General features: G+C 46.3%; 1 protein-coding gene across 1 annotated transcript; it reads right to left on the bottom strand.

Annotated features, from left to right (window-relative positions):
* Positions 1-757: 757 nt before the first annotated feature.
* EIF2B5 (eukaryotic translation initiation factor 2B subunit epsilon) lies at positions 758-19,499 on the bottom strand. Its single transcript, XM_048314636.1, has 16 exons — positions 19,347-19,499; positions 18,088-18,212; positions 17,530-17,715; positions 17,256-17,433; positions 15,968-16,048; positions 15,239-15,316; positions 14,846-15,158; positions 14,050-14,195; positions 13,622-13,760; positions 13,070-13,171; positions 12,321-12,428; positions 11,346-11,436; positions 10,453-10,576; positions 5,160-5,285; positions 3,553-3,663; positions 758-2,479 (listed from the first exon to the last, which is right to left on the bottom strand). Exons 1-16 carry the CDS (start codon positions 19,497-19,499, stop codon positions 2,414-2,416), a joined length of 2,127 nt encoding a protein of 708 aa, XP_048170593.1. The 3' UTR covers positions 758-2,413.
* Positions 19,500-20,772: the final 1,273 nt, after the last annotated feature.

The raw sequence follows: 20,772 nt of genomic DNA, 5'->3' as shown, positions 1-20,772 counted from the left end.
AACTACCCCACCACACACACCACCAAGGCCTGAAGGATGTGGCCATAGAGCAACATTCTCCCCTTGGATTTTAACTTCTGGGTAAAAAAGCAGCTCATACCATGAAGTTGGAGCAAAGGAGGAAGGAATGTGGAAAAAACAAAAGTGGAATTGTTACTTGGCAGAAATAATCAAGAACTTCTGGCAAAGCTGAGCTATTTACAGCACTACATATTAAATTTATTCTTAAGCCATCTTTACCCCGTAAAAGGAAAAAAAAAAAACTTAAAATGTCCAAGGAGATTTTAAAATTACCAAGTCTTGCAGCTGGTTTGTAAATGGTTTTACTAAGAGCTCTATAACTGCCCTTCCCCGTCTCCGGCAGTTCCTATTTCCTAGCATCAGGAGGGCACAATGCAGGACCTATCAGCCAACATTCCCACCAATTCCCATAATGACAAATGATAACAGATTTCTTTGGATTTAAGGTTCATCTTTGCAACATAATTCTGTACAAAACCAAACCTCACCCACTTCAGGATTCCAAGTTCAGAAGTTTTAATGAATTGTTCTCTAGTTGCAAATAGAGGTCATGAGTTACCGTTGAACACCTTCACCAAATCAATGGTGTGCTGATTTCCTACCTGCTTATTGTGTGCTTAAAATCTCCTGAGGAAAATGTGGTGATGAGTTATTCAACTTACACATGAAGCCCTGCTCAGGCATGTACAACTGGAGACATACAATTCCAAGTCAAAAAAAACCCCAAACAACCTGGTAACACCAGGATAGTTTTTATTTGCTCCCTGAATTAAATATTGGCAGATACAGAAAATTCGGATACCAACTATTTCCCCAACATTTACAAGACTGAGTTTGCAATGTCAGAAAACAAGGACATTTATGCACAATCCTGGCAACTGATAGTGGGAGTGCACAAGATGGCCCTGCCTGAACATCAGTTTTTTAGAGGCAGTATCCCTGGTCTCCAGCATCCAATGCTGTCCCCTCACTGACAATTGTGGCACCACGGAACGGCCAAGTAAATATCCTGAGTGGGCAGCTCCAGTGCATTTCCCCCTGCAAAGGATTTATTCCATGCTCCTCCTGAAGGGGCAGAGGCAAGGTCAGCACATCCAACAAATAACCCACCTATGAACACAAGCTGATGGTTGCGGTACCCTTTTCACTCTGTTCTTTGAGAGCAGGGGAGAACACAGCACAGTGACACTTCCAAGAAAGCTGTTCTTAAAGGCCTTGCTGCTGCCACATTTTGTCTGTGCCAGAGGCACACCTGCTGCCTGCCGAGCTGCTCTGCGGCTGCAGAGCCTCACAGTGGGTTTGCAGCACTTTCCCTGCTGTCTGAGGGAAGTTTTCAAATAAATAAACGGCCATGAAGCAAGCAAGCTTATATAACTGAAATCATGTGGATACACAGACCATGTGCTGCTGAAAGAAATACTATTCGCTCCTTTTCATACTGGAGCAGAACTTAGGAACTTGCATTCTCCTCAAAGCACCTGGTGCAGTCAATGCCCCCAGGGCAAAACACAAGTGTAGCTGGTGCAGTGGGAGGAGCCAGGCACCTCTGCTCCCTTTTTATAAAAAAAATAAAGAAACAGACATTTCTCTAAAACGTGTCTGCTAAGCTGGGGGCACACAAGAACGATCACATGCAGGATATGGTGATCCGTACAGCCATCCACCATCAGCCAACCCCATGGGGCAGCTGAGCACACATCACCCCCAGTTCCACAGCAGGGCAAACACATGGTTTTACCAACTGCACTGTGCAACCTTGTGTTAGATCCTAGCATGGCAGATGGCAAGAGATTTTCCCTTTTGGAAAGATCACAGAAGTGCCTTCTAGGCTGCAAAATGCCTTGGGCGTCCTCAGACAACTGCATCTTCTCCAGGCACAAGAACTTCTGAATTCCAGTCCTGCACTCCAGATCTTAATCCGCATGCTCTTACTCACCAACCTTGCCGGTGTCTCTTCAGCAGGAGTGCCCTTAGCTCCAGAAGCAACAATGACTCCAAATACCATAGCTGTATGACCATTCTTCCACAGCCCTGATGGTTAGATCTACAAGGGCATCGTATGCATTTGCATCTACTCTCTCCCTTTGTATTAGTAACAAGGACCTCCCAAAACATAGCTTATAATACACCATATCCAGGCTCCAGAGGGATTTTAGGTATCACCACCTCCTGCTCTTCCCTTATGGTTTTTACACTGGGTTGCAACATAAGGTGCAAGTGAGGGAGGGAGGGAAGTGGCAAAGTTGGGAACACACAACTGAATTAATGATGGGATTGTCAGTCACTTCGATGTCATGCCCCACATCTACACACCATGCACTGGCATTGATCTTGCCCTGCCCACTTGGCCCAGGAAGGCAGTGAGAGCCTCTTCTCATGCTGAGCCACCATGTCAGTCTTGGTCGCCGTCAGATGACTCCTCCTCTGCCTCCTCCAGCCACTGGATAAACTTCTGGAGCTGCAGAGAGAATGAAATGTAATCGGGTAACAACTGACACCTAAGAGATGCTGGAAATGCTCAACAAATACACTGTGTGAGTGAGCATCACTATCATGCACAAGAGAGAAAGTGCTTCCAGGAGAAGCAGAGAAATGGAGGCAGATGGAGGGAGAGAGAGACAATTAGGTGAAAAACAACTGGCATGACACAGACAAATGCAGACTGACTAAATTCCTGAAGAAGACTCCTCCAGTCAGACAACCCTCCAACACTCACCAAAAAGACAAAAGCTTGAGAGTTTTTCAGAGCTTGAGGGCAAAGAGATGGCAGCTGCACCTTAGCTAAGACATGTTAGGAAAACTCTGCTGGGAAAAAACTAGTCTCTTAGAAATTGCTATTAAAAAGGCAGCTCATTTTATGTTTTAACTGGGTTTGAACAAGCAGCTGAAAGCACTCCTGACCTATACTAATAGCTGACTTTGCAAAGGTTTTAAACAAAGTTGTTCTTCAAATGGCTTTTTTTCCTCTACTCCTCTTCCAGATTCAGGGAGGAGGACTGGATCAGGGCTCAGCCAAACTGCAGCACAAAGTTCTGCCTGATGGAGGAGGGAAGTTTATATGCTCCTTGCAACAGAAGCCAAATGAAACCACTCAGTACAGCAAATGCTTAGAAATATATGTGAAGGGACTGCTGAGCCAGGAATGAAAGCTTCAAAGGAATTGCATGGGGCCAGCACACAGGGCATTGGCCTAAAGCCCATTTCAAATGGGTGTTGGCTTAGACAAGCCGTGCTGCTACTCCAGAAAGTGCTGGCCTCGTGCTACAGAGAGCCCACTAAAAACAATCCTCATACCACCTCCATTCCTCATCCAAACAGGATGATTATGGCAGAATGCACAGAAATGCCAGTTCTGGAGAACAAATCTGTGTTGCTTAGTGTTCAGTGCACTGCTGTGTTTCTTGGCTTACCATGTGATGGCAGCTGCTCCACAGAAGGTGACAGTGACACCGAACTTCCCTCGAAGTTTCTTTCAGCAGCTGTTGTCTCTCACCCCCCACCCCGGCCTCTCCAAACACCTTTGGGACTCACCCGTTGGTTTTTACGAAGCTGCTTTCCTTTGTCAGACGTGTCCCGCAAAGAGAACCAATTGAGTATTACATCTTCTTCCAGAATTTCCAGCTGGTAAAATGTCATCAACACCTGCATCAATTAGAAAAGAGCAACAGGCTCTCTATAAACTCTTTTGGGACTAGCTCATGTCCAAGTACAAAGTTTGCACGTAATCTGTGTCTCTCAGCTCCGTCTTCACCAGAAGGCACTCAGTCTGCTTCATTTTCCTTTTGCTGTTAAAAATAAGTGTGTTTCTCCTACCAAGCCTTATGTTCCTGACAGATGCTATGACACAGAACAAGTCGAAGTTCAAGCCCATCAGCTTCAGCTTTGAGGATGCTGGGTATGACTGAGAGCAGTGGGCAACAATGGGTCACAGAGGATGTCAGTTCAAGACATAAGTTCTCTTTAAAGCAACCCAAACACCATCTCCAAAGTAGATCCAACAAGCAACTGATGCAGGCTCACATACAACAGTGACACGTGCAGAGGAGCATGAACCTATCCAGCTCTGCCCCAGGCTCCCTCCTCCTGCCAGCTCTCTCTTTGCAGTGCCTTATGGCAGGTGTCAAAGCAATTGGTCATTCATCAGCTCAAGCCCCTGCCTGGTGAGCGAGGGGCAGACACGACCAGGCTTTCTCAGGGTGCCTTTGTGCTCAGGCAGAGCAGGCACTTCGCAGTCGGTCTCCTTGCAGCAGAGCACTAACAAAGCTGGCTGCCAACTCCAAATATAAAGTGTCACTTCAATTCCCAGCCTCTAGGGGAACCCAGCCCCTAGAACAATGGACACATGCCAAACAATTGCTGTAATTCAAGGACATTTTGGCTCACCAAACTGAAGGCTTTTGGCTCCAGTCCTAAGTGCTTTGCCATCAGCCAGAAGCACTGGTAGCAGAAGTTAGGATTACTCTTTCTTGAGGAACCAAGAGTTAAGCGGGCTCTAGGAGATCTCTCCCAAAACAGACAGGGGCTTCCTGAGTTGCTGCTAAAGGAGACTTGCAATCCGAGTCAAATGCTCTCCATGTGATAGGGCAGACAGAATGCAGGGATAAAATATTTGTGAAGGATGTTGAAGAGCAATATATGAAAATTCTCAGAAGCAGGGAGACAGATAATAAGCCACATGACAGGTTCCCTTTTTTCCCAATTTCATAACTAGCTCTGCCTGAGTAAAATCCCACTTTTATTCCCAGCTTCTCTGCTTTGCACTCCAACATAGGATAAACCATTTAGCAGTTAGATCCCAGGGACCATGAAGAGATAAATGAAGTAAAGCTCTTCCTAGAGCAAGTCTCTGGCCTCTTCCAGTATCACACAACAAGGGCATCTATGTTGGAAGCTGCAAAATAATAGCTCCCCACAGACTGCAGACTGGTAATTAATACTCACCCTCAGCTGTGCTCCCTCAGAGGCACAGGCAGACACAGAACTATTTTTTTTTTAAGAAATTGTTATAGATGGATTTTCTACACACCCTCTCCACTGAGACCCCAAAATCCTCTCCCCTAAAGCAGAGAAGTAATGATGTAAATAGGATGCATTCCACTGTGAATCTAGCAAAACCAGATTTGGGAGCAGAAACTCACTTTAGCTATTGATGTGCAGAGACTGTCGTGTTCCAAGAAGAATTCCTCAATGGCACATAAGGCATTCAAGTGATCTGATGCTCGTTTTATGTAGTTCTTAAACAACGGAGTCCAGTTCTTCAACAGCTGCAGGGGGAAAACACAGAAGAGCTCCTGAGCTGAGATGGATGGGTGCACTCAGCCCTGTTTCTCAGCTGTTTTACACCAAGAAAGTGACCCAGGGAAGCATTTTATGAAACCATTCAACTGACTACTTCAGGTATTTGACCCTCTCTGTCCATGAAACAGATGCTTTTAAGTCTCACATGTGAGGACAGAACCTGGTTTTACTAAGCAGCTTTCAGAGTATCTATTAGCTTGTTTTTGCCTCTCTGGATGGAATACCAGATCATCTCAATAAATGTGTTCAATGGAGTCTGGTATTCAAACAAAATCTCTTCACTGCAGACCAATAAGGAGAGATACCTACATGCTATTCACAGCTTCCCCCCACAGAGCAGCTGACATTTCAGTGGAATTTTCCTTCAAAGCAGAAGGACGAATAAGGAAACATAGAAAAAGATAATGCCAAGTTTATTACCAGCTGCATAGAAGTGAACAGTGAAAAACAACCACCCCTAAAACAGGAACACGTCAGAGCAGCCCCTAAGTGCAAATCACACGTTTGCTGTGTGCCTAGAGGCTTGTTTGGATCCTGAAGCCTGCTGCAGGGAATGGGTGGGAAGGATGAAGGGCAAGAAGTTGTAACACTATTAGTTGTTCTCTCCTCCAAGGCTTATTTTTCTTGAAGTCTTAAGTTTAATGATTTTAGTGCTGCCTCTTAAAACAATATTTCTGTCTGAGTCACCCACAGCTCTTTCACTTGTACATATCTGGGAAATATGCAGCAGGGAGTTCTGCAAAGCAGCACAGACTGACCTGAATCTGGGATAGGAGATAATAGTTAGATCCCTGTCCATAAAAATTTTAAAGGTATCAGAACTTGGATAAGATACAAAAATTCTTCATTGGCCACATCATGACCTGACCATCCTACAAAAACATGTAGGAAATTAAATCAGAGTTCCACATCTTTTTAAATAGAGTAATTCAACAGCACATGATCCTGAAACTATATCCCTGGCATGCCTGCACAGATAAACTGGTTTGCTGTGCCTTCAGCAGTGTCTCCTTACAGAACACACCTGGTCTGTTTTGAAGGGAAAGTGGCAATTCACAGGGGCTTGGGGTGTGATGAAGAAGCTTTGAGTCACCTGCCTTCAGGGTCAATCAGCATTATTCTGTCCAGGATAACTGAGAGAGGGAGAGCTCCAGGACACACAGCGGAGCTACAATCCAGGCTATGGAGATAGTCCAGGCTGGTGTGGACTACCAAAGGTAGCCTGAGCTAGGAAACAGTGCTCATCTGCTCTGTAGTACTGCACTCCATCACCTCTTCAGACATATTTGCTATGTAACCTTGCTGCAATTTGCATACCTCAAGCAGAAACAAAGAAGGGGATTAGTACAAACAAACCCATCTGTACAGTGGTACATTGACTGGTTTAAGGAACAACAGTAACAGTACAGAATGATCCTGATCATCATGGTACCACAACAAAACAACTGAGGGTTCTGTGGCATATTCCCAGGAAGTATTTTAGTGTGTAGCAAAACACTTAATGCTAAACACCCTCCCCTCCTCTACAACCATCTCCGCATTTTTATTATTCTTTGGACTCTTCACCTCAACTGCAGTAAAGCTACTGCAAAGTTCCTTCCCGGCTAAGAAACACTTTGTAATACCTTTCTATTAATGCCTTTAAATCATAAGCAGGCACAAATCTAACCAGAATCTATTGAGTTTCTGAAAGAAGGTTATTTATATAGAAAACACTCCCAACCCCAGGACTCAATCCAGTGTGCCTATTGCTGGAAAAGGGAAAGAAGAAAAAATACACCATGTCAAGTTTAGAATGTGCACTGCACTGTAACTGGTGCTAATGGGGAAAGTAGGACTCAGCCCCACAGAGCCCCCAGTAAAAACATCCTCTAAGCTTGTATGACCAGAGAGGCTATTTTGGGAGTTTCATGAAAATCTAAACTGGAGAATTAGAAGCTTCCAATGTGGATTTGATAAAACACTGAAAAACATGAGAAGTTACCTGACAGAGAGCCCTATGGACAATATCACAACTTTCCAGGCTTTGACTCTACCTGGGTAACTCCTCAAAACAATCTACAATCTGGAGAAAGCAATCAAATTTCTCTGAAAGGTTGATTCATCTTCCATCAAACCCAGTCAACAACACTCTAACATCTTCAAGGATGTTTGTGATCCATCTCTCTTGTCGGAAGGACAGTCTCAATACCAAGATCATTTTACACTTACCACCAGCACGGAACACCATCAGGAAGTACATGCAAAACACGATGGACAAAACTGTAATTCCAACCTGTTGCACCACAACAGCATCTATGCTGATCACCATAAATGGCTTCAGTGACAGCAGAGACCCATTTGGTCCCCGAATAAGCAATCCCATGGTGTGTTCACATGCACACCATTACAGAATCCCAGTTCTGGGAAAGGTCTATAGTTCTAGAAAAGGTCCATTTCTTCACCATCTCTGCTTTAGAACTTGTACAAGAGCTGAATGAGATGCCTGACATACATCAAACTGGATACCTCTATTTCTCAAGCCTCCATATTTCATCTGAAAATAAAGCCCACGGGCATATCCTTTACCAGATGCTTGTTTCCTAAAATTGCTGCAACACTTTAGAGCTTCATGCTCAGGGGCCAGCACTTCAGACCACATAGTGTGGTTTCAAGACAAACCATACATCATAACTATGGCATTCTCACAATTTCCCCTCCTGAGCTGTCTGGGACTGCTCTACCATAGGTTTTACATAAGCAATCCATCTTACTTCAGCATCTCTTGGTCAGAGTTGAGCTACAAAGAAAGTGAGAAATATAAAACAGGTCTATAAGGTTCAGTGGGCTTTTGATACCCATCCCTCTCAGGATGCAAGTACCCCCACCTCACACAAAGTAACACTTTTCCATAACTACTCCATCATGAGCAGCTCTCAGCCCAATAGTTCTATTGCCTAAGGCAATTTTGGCTGCACACTTCAGCAGCAACTGCTTTCATTACGTACGAACCTCTACCAACCCTGTGCTTGGGATTCTCAAGGTGTAAATAAGAATTAGTAAATTAATGGAGTGTACTTTTTACTAACCAGGGAATCACAAGTTGCAGAGAAGCCACTGTTCCAGATGCTGTATGACTTCTGCCCAAAGAACTGGTCTTTTCAGAGCACTGCTGATAAACACACAAAGCTGCTGTCTCAGAAGACCAGTGATGTGTGTTTAATAAGCCTTTGAAGGCTGGTTCACTACATGTATTAGAGGCACATCTCATCTCAAATATTGGGTTACTGTAACAGTGACAAACATCATGTGTGCAAGTGAACACACCTGTACCTCACCAGGACACTGTGCTCCTGCTGAATGCAGTGCAGAAAGTCAGCACAGCAATTCTGCACACAGTGAAGGCACCAGCCGAGGCACAAGCTGTCCCAGAGAAGGATTCTCTAAGAAACTTCCTGGCTGTTCTTTACAAGGGAGCATCTGGAGATACTGGCTGCCATGATGGCCAACTGGTTTGACACCTGGCTTTCTTTGATAAATCTAAGGGTGATTTGTATTTCATAAATGAACACAATTCCCTGCCTAGACAAATGCCACCTGCCCATGACATGAGACATGATCACTCTAAACAATACATTTTGATTATTACTACTTCTCACTAAAGGTGAGTTGACTTGCTCTCTCTGCTGCTAAACATGATTTTCTTTGATGAAAAATATATGGACAAAATTATGCAGAGAAACTCTTCATGTACTAGCATTGTCTTTAGCTTCTAGGGGTTTGGGGCAATTATGCAAAACCTTACACATTTTTATGCTTCATCCTAGACTAGAACATCTTCTGACTGGGTGCTGCAGTGAAATTCTCCTTTCCCACTCATGCTAGAGTAGGAGCCTAATCTGGGAGACCAAGAGATGCCATATCCCAGCTAGGTAAAAATCCCCCCATCCTATATAGCTACCAATTCTACACAAGCTGCTGTCTAGATGTACTTAGAATCTAACACCTGCTCCAACATTTTCTTCAGTCCTCCTCCTTCAATTCTCTTTTTCTAGGACAGGACATGCTATTCAAGAAAATAGTGTGGAAAAATGAACAAAAGCAAGCAGAATTTAAACAGTGAGCAGCAAAATCTCACTAAGCCATCTGGGGAACAGATCAGTTTACATGGATGTTTTCTGCAGAAGGCATCTCCATATCTCCAAGAGGTGAATTAAGTAGCATGCTTACACAAAGGAGAATTAGCTTTCCACCCTTTCCCATCAATTGAAAGCACATACTTCCTCAGAGAAAGGATTATGAGGAAGTCTAGTGTTCCTCTTAAACTCAATCTCCTAAAAAACCAACCAACCAAAAAATAGTCCTAAAAAGAATTGAAGTAGTCTGTCCCAAACATGTGTCAGACCTACTCATTCTGAAAGAGCGTCTTCATAATCTGTAGAGTTTGCAAAGTTAAATACATAAATGGACTGTAAGAAGGAGACAAAAATACTACAGTGACTTCAGCTTGGGTGAACAAAACCATTAAGAGAAGACTGCTGGCTTTCTAAAACAGATCCTACCCTATTTTGTCTGCCATAAGGCAGGAAATTGAAGTTGGTACACCCAACTATACAATCCATCTCCCTAAAGACAAAGCAGAACTTTATCTTTGCACAAAGACAACAATATTGTGCCTTTGCATTTGGCTGAGAAAAAAATTGGCACCAATTATACTGTGCAGAAAAGTAAGACCTTGGAAAGGATCCCATTGGGAAAGGAGCACTCCCCACTGCCCCAGGGACAGGCCTTGACATGGACTGAAACTGGGTTGCTGGAATGCAAGCCTGTAAAGACATCTCTAACAGACCTTCTCTTTTCTCTTTTACAAATGATGCACTTCTACTGTCTCACACAGGCAACAGAAATAACCACAGGGACTGAAGTACAGCTCCCACACCTACAGTCTCAGCTGAGCTCTTGTCAAGCAGGAACAATGGTTTCAGTTCATTTTTTCTTCTACAGAAGACCAAGAGGCTCATGAACTCAAGGAGTTCAAGTGGCTCCAGGCTTAACCAAAGAGACTTCTCAGGGAGGAACTACCTGGGGCACACAGAGACACTGCTACACACTGGGAGACAAGCCCAAAGAAGAGTGAAATGGAGCAGGACTCACAGGAAGTAACGCTGAGAAATAGTTCTGGGAGTCCAGGTTTGCATCCAGCTGCTGGAGTGGGAACTCCAGGATCACTTTACTGAGCACCTGCATCATCTCCTTCAGGCCAATGTTATATGCATACCTACAACGAAAAAGGCAAAAAACCTTCAAGATTTCACACTATCTGATCTCTGCAGACTGTGGCTATTCACAGAGATAAAGCAGAAAATCTGATTTTCATCTTCTCAAGCTATGTTTTATGTGTTTGTTTGGTTTTCCAAATATTCAGACAATAAAGCACCCTGCACTGCATCAGGCTCTGCATAAGGCTGTAAGTCCTGAAAATCTGTTATCACATTGGAACAAGCTGCTGCAGGGACAGCACCCTCACATTTACCAGAGTGCTGTAGGAATGCTCTTGCACAAAAGAAGGCAAACAGGTTTGGATTTGAGAAACACTAGATAAAAGGCACTCTGTGTTCTAGACTTGGTGCTGTAAAAACACTGTGGACAAGCCACAGCACAGCACAGCCCCAGCTGCAGGCAGCTGGCTGAATGCTGCAATGCCCAGAGCAGCAGACCCTGCATGAACTTTCAGGCAGTTGTGCCAAGAACTGGCTTGTTCTCTTCAGTCCACAGTTATTCAGCAGCAATTCAATCTCTTGTTACAGAGCTGGGGCAGGAAAAGCCTAACCACCACCAAGGATGCTAGAGATGCAGCTGCTGCTCTCCATCAACTCCTGCTGTCATTCAGTCATGATGTCTAAGCTGCATTTCTCATGCTCCATACTGATAAAATGTCTAACAACAGGCATTCACGTGGTTTCTCCTCTTCTTTTGACACATCTGCTGTCAATCCCAACTGTTCAGCATAAGGGACAACAACATCCCTAAGGACATCCCCAACTCACTTGAGGGAGTTGATTTCCAGGACCAGGTTGTCACAGGAAATGTTTTCTTCTTCGCCCCTTTGTAACGTACCCAGAACCTCATTCTGGAATACTAATACAAGAAAGGTCAGGCAGTTAGAAATGAGGGAAAAGCACAGATTCTTCAAACTGCTCATTACTGAAGGAATGACGCCCTTCACAAAAAAAGCATTCTGACACGGTATCTGTTTGCTCTCTGTAAGCTGACACAAACCCACAGCAACTCTACTTATAAATAGTGGGATATAATTCAAATCAAGGAAACCACCTACTAGATATAATTGGTCTATCTGCAGAAACCAGTACAAAGGTATTTACCTCTGCAGCCTTTCAGAGCAGCGTTTTTATTACACTTTCACAGTCTAGTCTTTCCTATTCAGACAAACCTCATCTTCCCCTAACTGAAAATATGAATTCAAATCTAAAATTTATTGGTTTAATTTCCTCTGGGGAGATGTTCCAACATGAGAAAGTTTTTGAGTTTTTCCAATTTGGCTTGAACCTCTTTCAAATCCAGGTAAGCTTAACACAACGAAACAGAAAAACAAAACATCTCTGCCTAGTGGCCACTCCTACAAGGACATTTATTTCTCCAGCATGATTACAGTACTAAGCTGTCCACACAGAGAAACTCTGCTGGACCTTGCCATAGTCTCTAAAATTACAGAATGACGCTGCCATTTAAACAGACAACTCAGGGAGGTCTCTTTCACAAAGGTCCAGTGATGAGGAATGAGAAAGATGGAGGCTCTTTTCTCATCCTTGACTGCCTTAGGTTAACCCAGCAGCAATACAGGGAATATTAAAGAACTCTGTATAAAATGCAGGAAGTGAGATCAGGAAACAACATACTACCGACGTGCACAAATTTTCCAATACACCCAGAGAAAAGAGCACAAACCTCACACACTGCATTATCTGCAGAGTCACTGTACTTCTTCAGAGCCCACCTCTCACCTTTGATGTCATCCAGCTGAGGGGACGCTGCCCGACTGTCTGGCTCCTCAGAGCCCATGCTCAGGTCACTGTCAGACTCGCTCTCTTCCTCTGAGTGCACAGCTGGGCCTGAGGAAGAAGATGCAGCATTCAGCACTCAAAAGCTGCAAATATCATATGCCATGAGGAACCAGGTGTCCCAGGGACTTCCCAACCAAATCAGCAACTATCTGTCCTTGCAGGGCAGCTTCTATTTACAGGTCCAGATGATTAAGTTTGCTGCAGAGGGAACACTACAGCTGGCACTAGGATAATGGGATTTTTTTGAGAGTCTGCAGGCAGACAATAAAGGACAGGGACAGAAGCAACTGCATTTTGCACAGACTGCTGACTCACAATGGAGCAATGTCAGCAGACACTGCCACTGGCAGGAAGAAAGCCAGCAGCACCTGGAATAGCCAAAGCATATTCCCTCTGAGGGAGGGCCTGGTGTCCTATAGTGCAGCATTCCCAGCACAGACAGCTCTGTGTGTTGGTGCAAGGCAAATATCTAATAAACATCTTTCACAGAGCACAGGAAGAGAGAATCTGGTCCATGACCTGCTTTTACCTCTTACCTTCCCTCCACACATAGCTGTTACCTGGAGCCACTCTGCTTCACAAAGCTCAAGTCTTGCTCTAGACACAATTACCAGCATCCTACTTGGCTGATTTCCCCAACACACACCTGTCTGTTCACCCCCAAGTAATCACACTAAACTTTTCCTTACCCCACAGGCTTTGTCTCTGCTCGTCTTCATCCTCTTCACTCTTGCCATCTGCTTTCCAGAGATAGCCTCTGCCCTCTGAGCCTACATCCTTTTTATTGTAACCTTAAAAAGAATCAGCAATCAGTGTGATCTGCTTACAGGCAAACCTGAAATAGACTGGTATAACCTGCATATTACTGCCCCTAAATAGCCTTCATCAAGAGGGAGCTGGGATTCCTGCAGATGCATATGGATTTCAGCTTTTATTTTCTCACATGCTTTGACAAGTGACTGACTTACTCCTCCCTACAGCAGCAACATTTGGCAGACCATGTTTAGATCCCTTGACAAACCCATACTGTAGAAACAGTACTTCACAAGGACAAAGCCCTTGGACACAGCTGAGTATCCTTGCTTGCCCTGATGAAAACACATAGGTTCCAGGTTGAATGCAACACTTAGTTCCACCCTGGTACTGCAGTGTCTGGAATGAGGCAGGTAAAGACCCCAAAAGATCATGGAAGACAAAACCTTCTGTATAGCTTTAGTGCATGGAGACAGAAACTCTCATACCTTTCAGTTTCGCTTTGCTCTCCTCCTTGTTCACACCAGAATCATCACTGAACTGGTCATCATCCTCTTCCTCCTCATCTGGGGGGTGCAGAGAGATCACTGTGCCCTCAGAGAGAGTGATGCCAGGACCGACTACTACCTGCAAATACGTAAAACATATCTTAATGAACAACACTCTGACTGCCCCCTAGTACCTCCACCAGCAGCTCCAGACACACTGTTACTAACAAGTGTAAATGAAGATAGCACTGCTGCATTCCATACCATACTGTCCCTGCCAAGCAACGGGAAGAAAAAGGTGGGAGCAGAAGCACAGCCTCCACCTCTGCAAAAAGGCTTGGGGCAGCCCTGTTTTCTGGAATGGTCTAGTGTAAGATTAGCAACCTGCTGAGAGAGGCAGAAAACGGAACAGACATAAATCAGCTCACCTGAGAAGAGAGGACACAGCGGGGCTTTAGCTCTACTTTCTCCTTCACTTCAGCCTCATCACAGACAACAGAATGGTGGATCTCCACGTTATCTGCTATGTGCACTCGGTCCCACAGAACAGCTCCATCCAAAGTGACCTCATCACCTGTTATACACCACCAAGTGCAAATATACTGAGCAAGGCTGTCTAGTGCTCTCTGACACTGCTGAGTCCACTAGGAACCATCTTACTGACTCCCAAGGCCCTTGATGCATGATGGATGTTAGACAATGGGAAAATTTGCCTCAGAGGCCTACATCCACTTCTCACCCAAAGCTGAAAGAGAAATGTGTTCTCTACAGAGACTTGAGAGTAACAACTAACATCTCAGTTTTGGACAAACACAGCCAAATCACTAAAAAAATAGAAAATCCAGCCAAGGCTAAGAAAGAGTGAGCTAGGAGGGAGCAAGGCTAGGAGTAAGTTGAAGGAAACAGCTCATGAAAATGGTGACAGATGACCCTTATTTGCAGGATGTTGGTGGTTGGTAACTCTAGATCAGTAAAGGTCATGCATTCTCTACTGCTGAAACAACTCATTTGCATGAAGTACTTTCCAGCTTCATTATGGTACCCTGAAAACTTCAGTCTACTTCCTCTGCTGGAAAACCAAGTTTTTCTCCTTTCTCCCCATTAGCAGTCAATCAGCACCCACCTATCATCCTCTCCCAGTGCCAAACGCACTTTAAAAACTGAATCCCAACAATGTGTGCCCTGGCTTGGCAAGGCTTGCACATCCCCCATTCTTACACTCACCTATCCTACAGTTCTGCCCAATAACACTGTTGGTGATGGAGCAGTTGCTGCCAATGACCGTCCCCTGCCCGATGAGCACATTCTCTTCCAGCACGCTACCATGGCCAAGGCTCACATCCACCCCTCGGTAAATGTTGTGTTTAGAGTGGGTGTAACTCTGGTTCTTGTCATCAGTGAAGTTCATCTCCGGAGTGAGAGGATAAACCCAGCGCCGGATGATGTCAGAGCACACAGCTTCATACATCAGCAGGTTACAAATATGAGCACCATACTCTTCCGTCGTTACATGCATATGGATCTGGTTCCCCAGGACCTGGGAGACAAGCAGGAGCATGTCAGAAGGTTCCCTAAGGCAAAGCAACAGGATCTCCCTTGTAACAACCCTCTCCTTACCTCCTCATTCACCAACAGACCACGCACAAAGTCATCCCGTGTCTGGTAGTCAAAATTGTCTGTGAACAGTTCAGCCACCTGCCAGGAATAAAGTACATGGAAATAATACAGTTAGAGCCAAGTTATACAATATAGGAAAGTGATGCTCTTGCCTTGAATAAAGCTCTGACTCCTTCTGCTAGGAATGCTGACCTTCCCATCTCCTCCAACTACTACTCCTCCAGAATCCATGAACAGATTTTGATTTTCAAAAGGGGCAAAACATTGCTTTAGCATTTCCAAGCAATTTGCCCAGCCTTACTTTGTAGTTTCACCCCCAAAGGAAGGATGCAGACAAGTTTTATCAGATCTGGAAGATCTGTTAGTGAGCCTTAGCTGGAATAACCCTGAATGCTACCCTAACATGGTACCAGCTTGCAAGTACTGACACTTCTCCACAGCACAGCCACCACCTCTGCTCCACAGATGTTATTGTACCCAAAGTGAAATCACTTATTTTCTGAAATAGTTTCATTCTGTGCCAAATCAGCCAGTCTATGGATGCATCCACCGTGTAGCTCTGCCTGGGCTCGAGCAGTGGATGCCAGAAACAGACCGAGCCCCCATGCGTTCCACAGAGCAGCACCACATGATCACCCAGGCCCTCAGCTCAGCCAGTTCTTTTTCAAACCTGGTACTCAGGCCACACACACCCCCTGCACACCAGCAGTAAGGAAGGGCAGGGCTCACCTGTGGAGAGCAGATGCTGATATGACAATCCAGCAAGTCATGGCGCACCTCGACGTTCTCAATAGAGTTCTGGAACAGACTCTGAAAGAGGAAAAAATTCAGATGATCTGAGTGCCTCACACAGCACCAAACCCCAGAAGTCTTCTATAAGCCAGGGGCAGTATTGACTGAATTATTTAACTAGCTGAAGTTCTGAGGATCGGAGAAATCTATAATCTACGCTAGACCGAATCTTTGCAGACACAGACTGGTCACACAAAGAGCTGTGTCAGCCAGCAGAGACTGCCCCTGCCCTTACACAGTGCAGGTCTCCTAGAAATAGCTTGTACTTTCAACAAGCACTTTTCCTCCAGGAGGCTCCTGACCTCAGTCTCTGGGAGCTATAAATGTACAAAAAAAGCTTTGATAAATCCAAATACAATTTTTATAGCTGTGGGTCAGTTTTGTATTGTTGGGTTTTGTTTCTTTTGGTCTTTCCTTTTTGCTTTCCTACAGTGATTTGTGCTTCCATTTGAAGACATGAAATAACCTCCTGATTACTGACTGGGGATGAAAATATTATACAATCACAGTCTTAGTTCGGAGCTGAAGAAAGAAACTGGTCCATCTATCTCATGGAGAAAGTGCCTCCACAGACATTTAGAGAGCATTTACCACATTACTAGTTGAACAAACAGAGGTAATAGGAGGTACCACTCCTTGCACCTCTGTTATTCCACCCCATGTCAGGCTCAATGACACTTCAAAAAAGACAGGGTTGTTAAACACTGGAATGGACTGCCCAGGGAGGTGCTGGAGTCCCATCCCTGGAAATGTTCAAGAAATGACTGGACATGCCATGGTCTAGTTGACAAGGTGGTGACCAAAGGTTGGACTCTCTGATCTCAGAGGTCTTTTCCAACCTAAATGATTCTGTGAAAATGGTCTGTGCATGGTAGCAGTATATGCACCCCAATTTGGCAGCCTCTGCGATAGCACAAATAATCTCCTTGCCTTGTTTCACATCATGAAAAGGAAATAAAGGGCAAAACCTGAACTGCGAGAAATACATCTTCCCCATGTTCAAAGTGAAAAGAGTCACAAACGTGTGTCCCAGCATGGTTTCACCAAGCCTCAAATAAAGATCAAGGGAAAAAAAGCCAGTTTACCCCAAGTTACTTCCTATCATCTGCTCCTCCAAGAGGAGCAGCAAGGACAGTTCCCCAGCCCTCACTGAAGGAGGATCTCCTCCTTGGGTGGGCTGCTTCACCACCACAGCCCTTTTCCACCTGCCAGGTTCCAGACGCACCATAGGAAAGTGGAATCGTTTCAGCCCCTGCGTTCTCTGGTAGTGAAGGACACGGTTTGTGGCACTGTCCATAGCAATAATAATGTCATCCTCCTTGCACCTGGCATGGTGGCCAGGCGAGGACTCCTTGAATATCATCGTCATCACAGACACATTCTTTTCCATCTTACGACGCAACCTGAAAAATGAGGGCAGAACTATGAGAACACTCCTCAGAGAGCCACAACCCGGAGTCTCAGCACACCAGGCAAGCATCCACTCTTCCAGCACCTACTTGTGCTCTTCCAGGGCTTTGGATATATTGAAGTTGGACACCACATCGCCAGTGACAAGGATGAAGTCGGAACGAACAAGGGACTTGGCATCCACGTCTCGCAGCACGTCACCAAGGGAGCGGTACAGGTCCGAAGTGACAAAGCGCACCGTGTTGGGAGACGTGTGCCGGCACCACTTGGATTTTCTGGAAGAAGAAAAAAAAACATCAGTAAGGCATAAAGAGGCTGTTCCTACAGACACACTAGGACACAGTGTCCCAGTGCATGCCACACCTGTAAGGGGATGGAAGAGGATCCTGTGACAGTGAGCCCGCTATTGCCAGGCTCAGGTACACTCAAAAGGTGAAGTAAGGAGCAGTCCCACAACACTCAACCCTTTTATCACACTGCACAACCACCCTCCTAAACAGGAGGAATGGTCTTTTCTGAGATATGCTAGGAGATCGCTACTGAAAGGGAATCTCTTGCAGTTTTCATGAGAAGGATTAGTGAGGCCTTTGAGGCTGTTGGAGGGCAGAAGAATACTTTCCATGATAAAACTAAAAAGAAATTCTTACTGCAAATGCTCTTTTATCTCAGCTGACTTCCAACAGCAGAAAACAAAGGTTTCTTCCACTCCAGTTGCAGTTAGGAACTCCAAGGTATAGTCAATCATGGCCACATTTGCCATAGGTAAAAGAGCCTGAAAAAAACCCCAAACCATAAAACACATAGATAGCTGAACAAACACTCACTACCCCAACATCAGCAACAACCCCTTCCAACTTGAGGATAGAATGTCATCAATAGTACCAGAAACATAAGACAAGTAACTGCTCCACCAGCTTTTTAAAAAATCTTTTAGAGTTGATCTAAACAATAAGAGCTAATTTCTGATCTTCTAGGGGCAGATCCTCAGTTCAGAGAAGAAGGCATAAAAAAAGTGGAGTTATCACTCAAAACTCTTCAAGAAGACTCAGATAAATGACAGAGACTGGGGGGAAAAAAAAGTGCTGATTCCCTGACTCAGGCTTTAACTGCTTCAAGAAAAACCTGTCAGACATGAATGATGAAGCCACAGGAATATGAGTGTCCAGAATTAAAGATGGGGAAAAAAAACCCCAATCTAAAGTGAAGCAAGTACTGTCTTGACTTGAGATTCAACTCACACTTTTAAACTGAGTTACTGAGTCACACCTGAGTGATGGCATACCATTCTTTAATTCATTTTTGGTGCTGTTTCATTTCAGGCCTGAGCTCGCGTGTATAATTATAAGCACCACTAACATTTAATCAGCAAACAAGGTAAGATAATTGTTCAGACCTAAATTCTCCAGAAGCTTTTCATGTTCCTTTAACACACAGCCTTTTGAGCTGGATAATTAAAGTACTACCCCATCCATTTTTCTGGCCGTATTCTTTCACGGGTTACTGCTGGCAAAGGCCAAGATTTTGTTTCTTTCCTTTATCAGAAACAAGCCTGTCCAAACCCGCTGCCAGTCCTGCACCAGCCACAGACGAAGAGCCAACAGCGCAGTTCGCCACGCCATATGGAAACGCGGACAGCACCAATACAGCAATTAGATCCTCGCTGTCTCTCCAGCGGGGAATAGAAACTCGTACGGGCGAGAACTGTCGGAGCGCAGCAGACGGCGGGAAAAGCCGCGGCGGGGGCTGCCCAAACCCGGGGGGAGCCGGGGAGCCTCGCCCCTCCCGACTCAGCCCGGCCTCTCGCCAGATCCCTGCCCGCCCCGGCCTGCCGAGGACGGTGCACACCGGGACAGGCGGCCCCGGAGGCACGCGGCGCAGGCGGCAGCACCCAGAGGCGATTTCTCACCCGCGGCCGGTCCTTGGAGATCGGGAAGAAGCGGCGGTTGAAGCTGTCGGCGACCAGCACGGCTTGCAGCGGCGGCGGCGGCTCCTCCTGCGGGTCGGGGCCGCGGGCGGACCCCGCGCCCGCCCCGCGCCGCGCGGTACCGCGGGCCGCCATCGCCGCACGCGGCCGCCGCCGCTTCCGCTTCCGCCCGCGACGGGAGCGGCAACGGGCGCCCGGCGGGGACACAACAGCACGGGGCGGCGCGTCCCGGCGGGAGCGGGGCGGGAACGGGGCGGGAGCGGGGCGAGAGCTCCTTATTGCCTCCCCGTCATCTCGCCCCTCCCGGCATCACCTCCGTGGCGAAGATCCACCGTTGCACGGCCTCAGGAGCGGGGAGAGGCGTTTCATCGCCGTCCCCCGAGGAGGGAGCGGGGCTAGAGCAGCGCATCTCCCTGCCGTGACCGGGCACGGCCGGGACCTGGCCTGGGGAAGGCCTGAATGTCCCCACAGACATCCCCAGGTGGCCTCGGGGTGTGTGTAGTACTTTGATATGAACCTGGTGATGTCTGGTTTTGGGAACAGTGATGTCTTCTCATACACTTCCTAGCAGTGACGTGTTTGTGCTGTGTTTCCAAATGTCCAAACGCTGCTTCTGCAAAGGACAGACGTGAAGCAGCGCATCATCACACAGCTCACACCTGCCAGCAAAAAGCTGTCCCCAAAACCCACAGTCCCCGAGGGACCCCTCGGAACCCGCTCAGAGACCCTTCCAGAGCGGAGAGGAGGAAAGAAGACGTGGTTTCTGAGGATGGGGGTGGCATTTTTCTTCCCGTCAGCTTGGTGAAGCAGCTGGGATGCTGCAGTGCTGGTGCCTGGCTGTCCCCCTGCTTGGACACTGTCAGTTCCACGGACCCTGATCTCCTCCAGCCACTCCTGCCCCAGCCCAGGCTCTGCCCTCACACAGCTCTTACTGTGCTTCAGTACTATCCTCGTCCTCAGAAAGGGATGGGCCTGTACAGCCCTCAGCACAGAAAACATGCCCTCAGCTGAGTCCCTCCTCTGCTGCCTTTCCCTGCCACAGGTCCCAGGGCTGCAGGACTTACCTGGAACAGCTCATACAGCACCACCACCTGCTCATTTGTCACCGACGAAAAGCTGTGTGATAACCCTGCACTCAAAACCAGGGAAACAGGCTGAAAAACCTCCCTAGAGAGCTCCTAACAGGATGGCAGCAGAAGGTGGAGAGTCCTGAGCCTGGCAGCAGGAGGGCCCTTTCCAGCGCTGGCTGCTGCAGGACCTGGTGCTCGCTGCCCTGCCCCATTATCACACTTCTGTCCCTCTCGACATGGGACAGGCATTCACAGCCCCTGCTCTGTCACTTCACCAGCCTCTCTTGCTGCCCTTCGGTCCCCATAAACTGATCCACTGTGACACCCTGCTCTGGTCC

The sequence above is a fragment of the Corvus hawaiiensis genome, chromosome 10 (assembly GCF_020740725.1).
Source record: "Corvus hawaiiensis isolate bCorHaw1 chromosome 10, bCorHaw1.pri.cur, whole genome shotgun sequence".
Classification (NCBI taxonomy): Eukaryota; Metazoa; Chordata; class Aves; order Passeriformes; family Corvidae; genus Corvus; species Corvus hawaiiensis.
The sequence above is the reverse complement of the archived record's forward strand: the minus strand, read 5'-3'. Positions and strand labels throughout refer to the sequence as shown.

What these genes read in the sequence shown, in the direction of transcription:
- EIF2B5 (XM_048314636.1), bottom strand. Translation starts at nt 19,499, where the DNA reads ATGGCGGCCCGCGGTACCGCGCGGCGCGGGGCGGGCGCGGGGTCCGCC. An exon ending in GTCTGTTGGTGAATGAGGAG is followed by an intron (nt 15,159 to 15,238) that starts GTAAGGAGAGGG and finishes CTTGTCTCCCAG; the next exon opens with GTCCTGGGGAACCAGATCCA. An exon ending in TCTGCACATCAATAGCTAAA is followed by an intron (nt 3,664 to 5,159) that starts GTGAGTTTCTGC and finishes TAATTGATGCAG; the next exon opens with GTGTTGATGACATTTTACCA.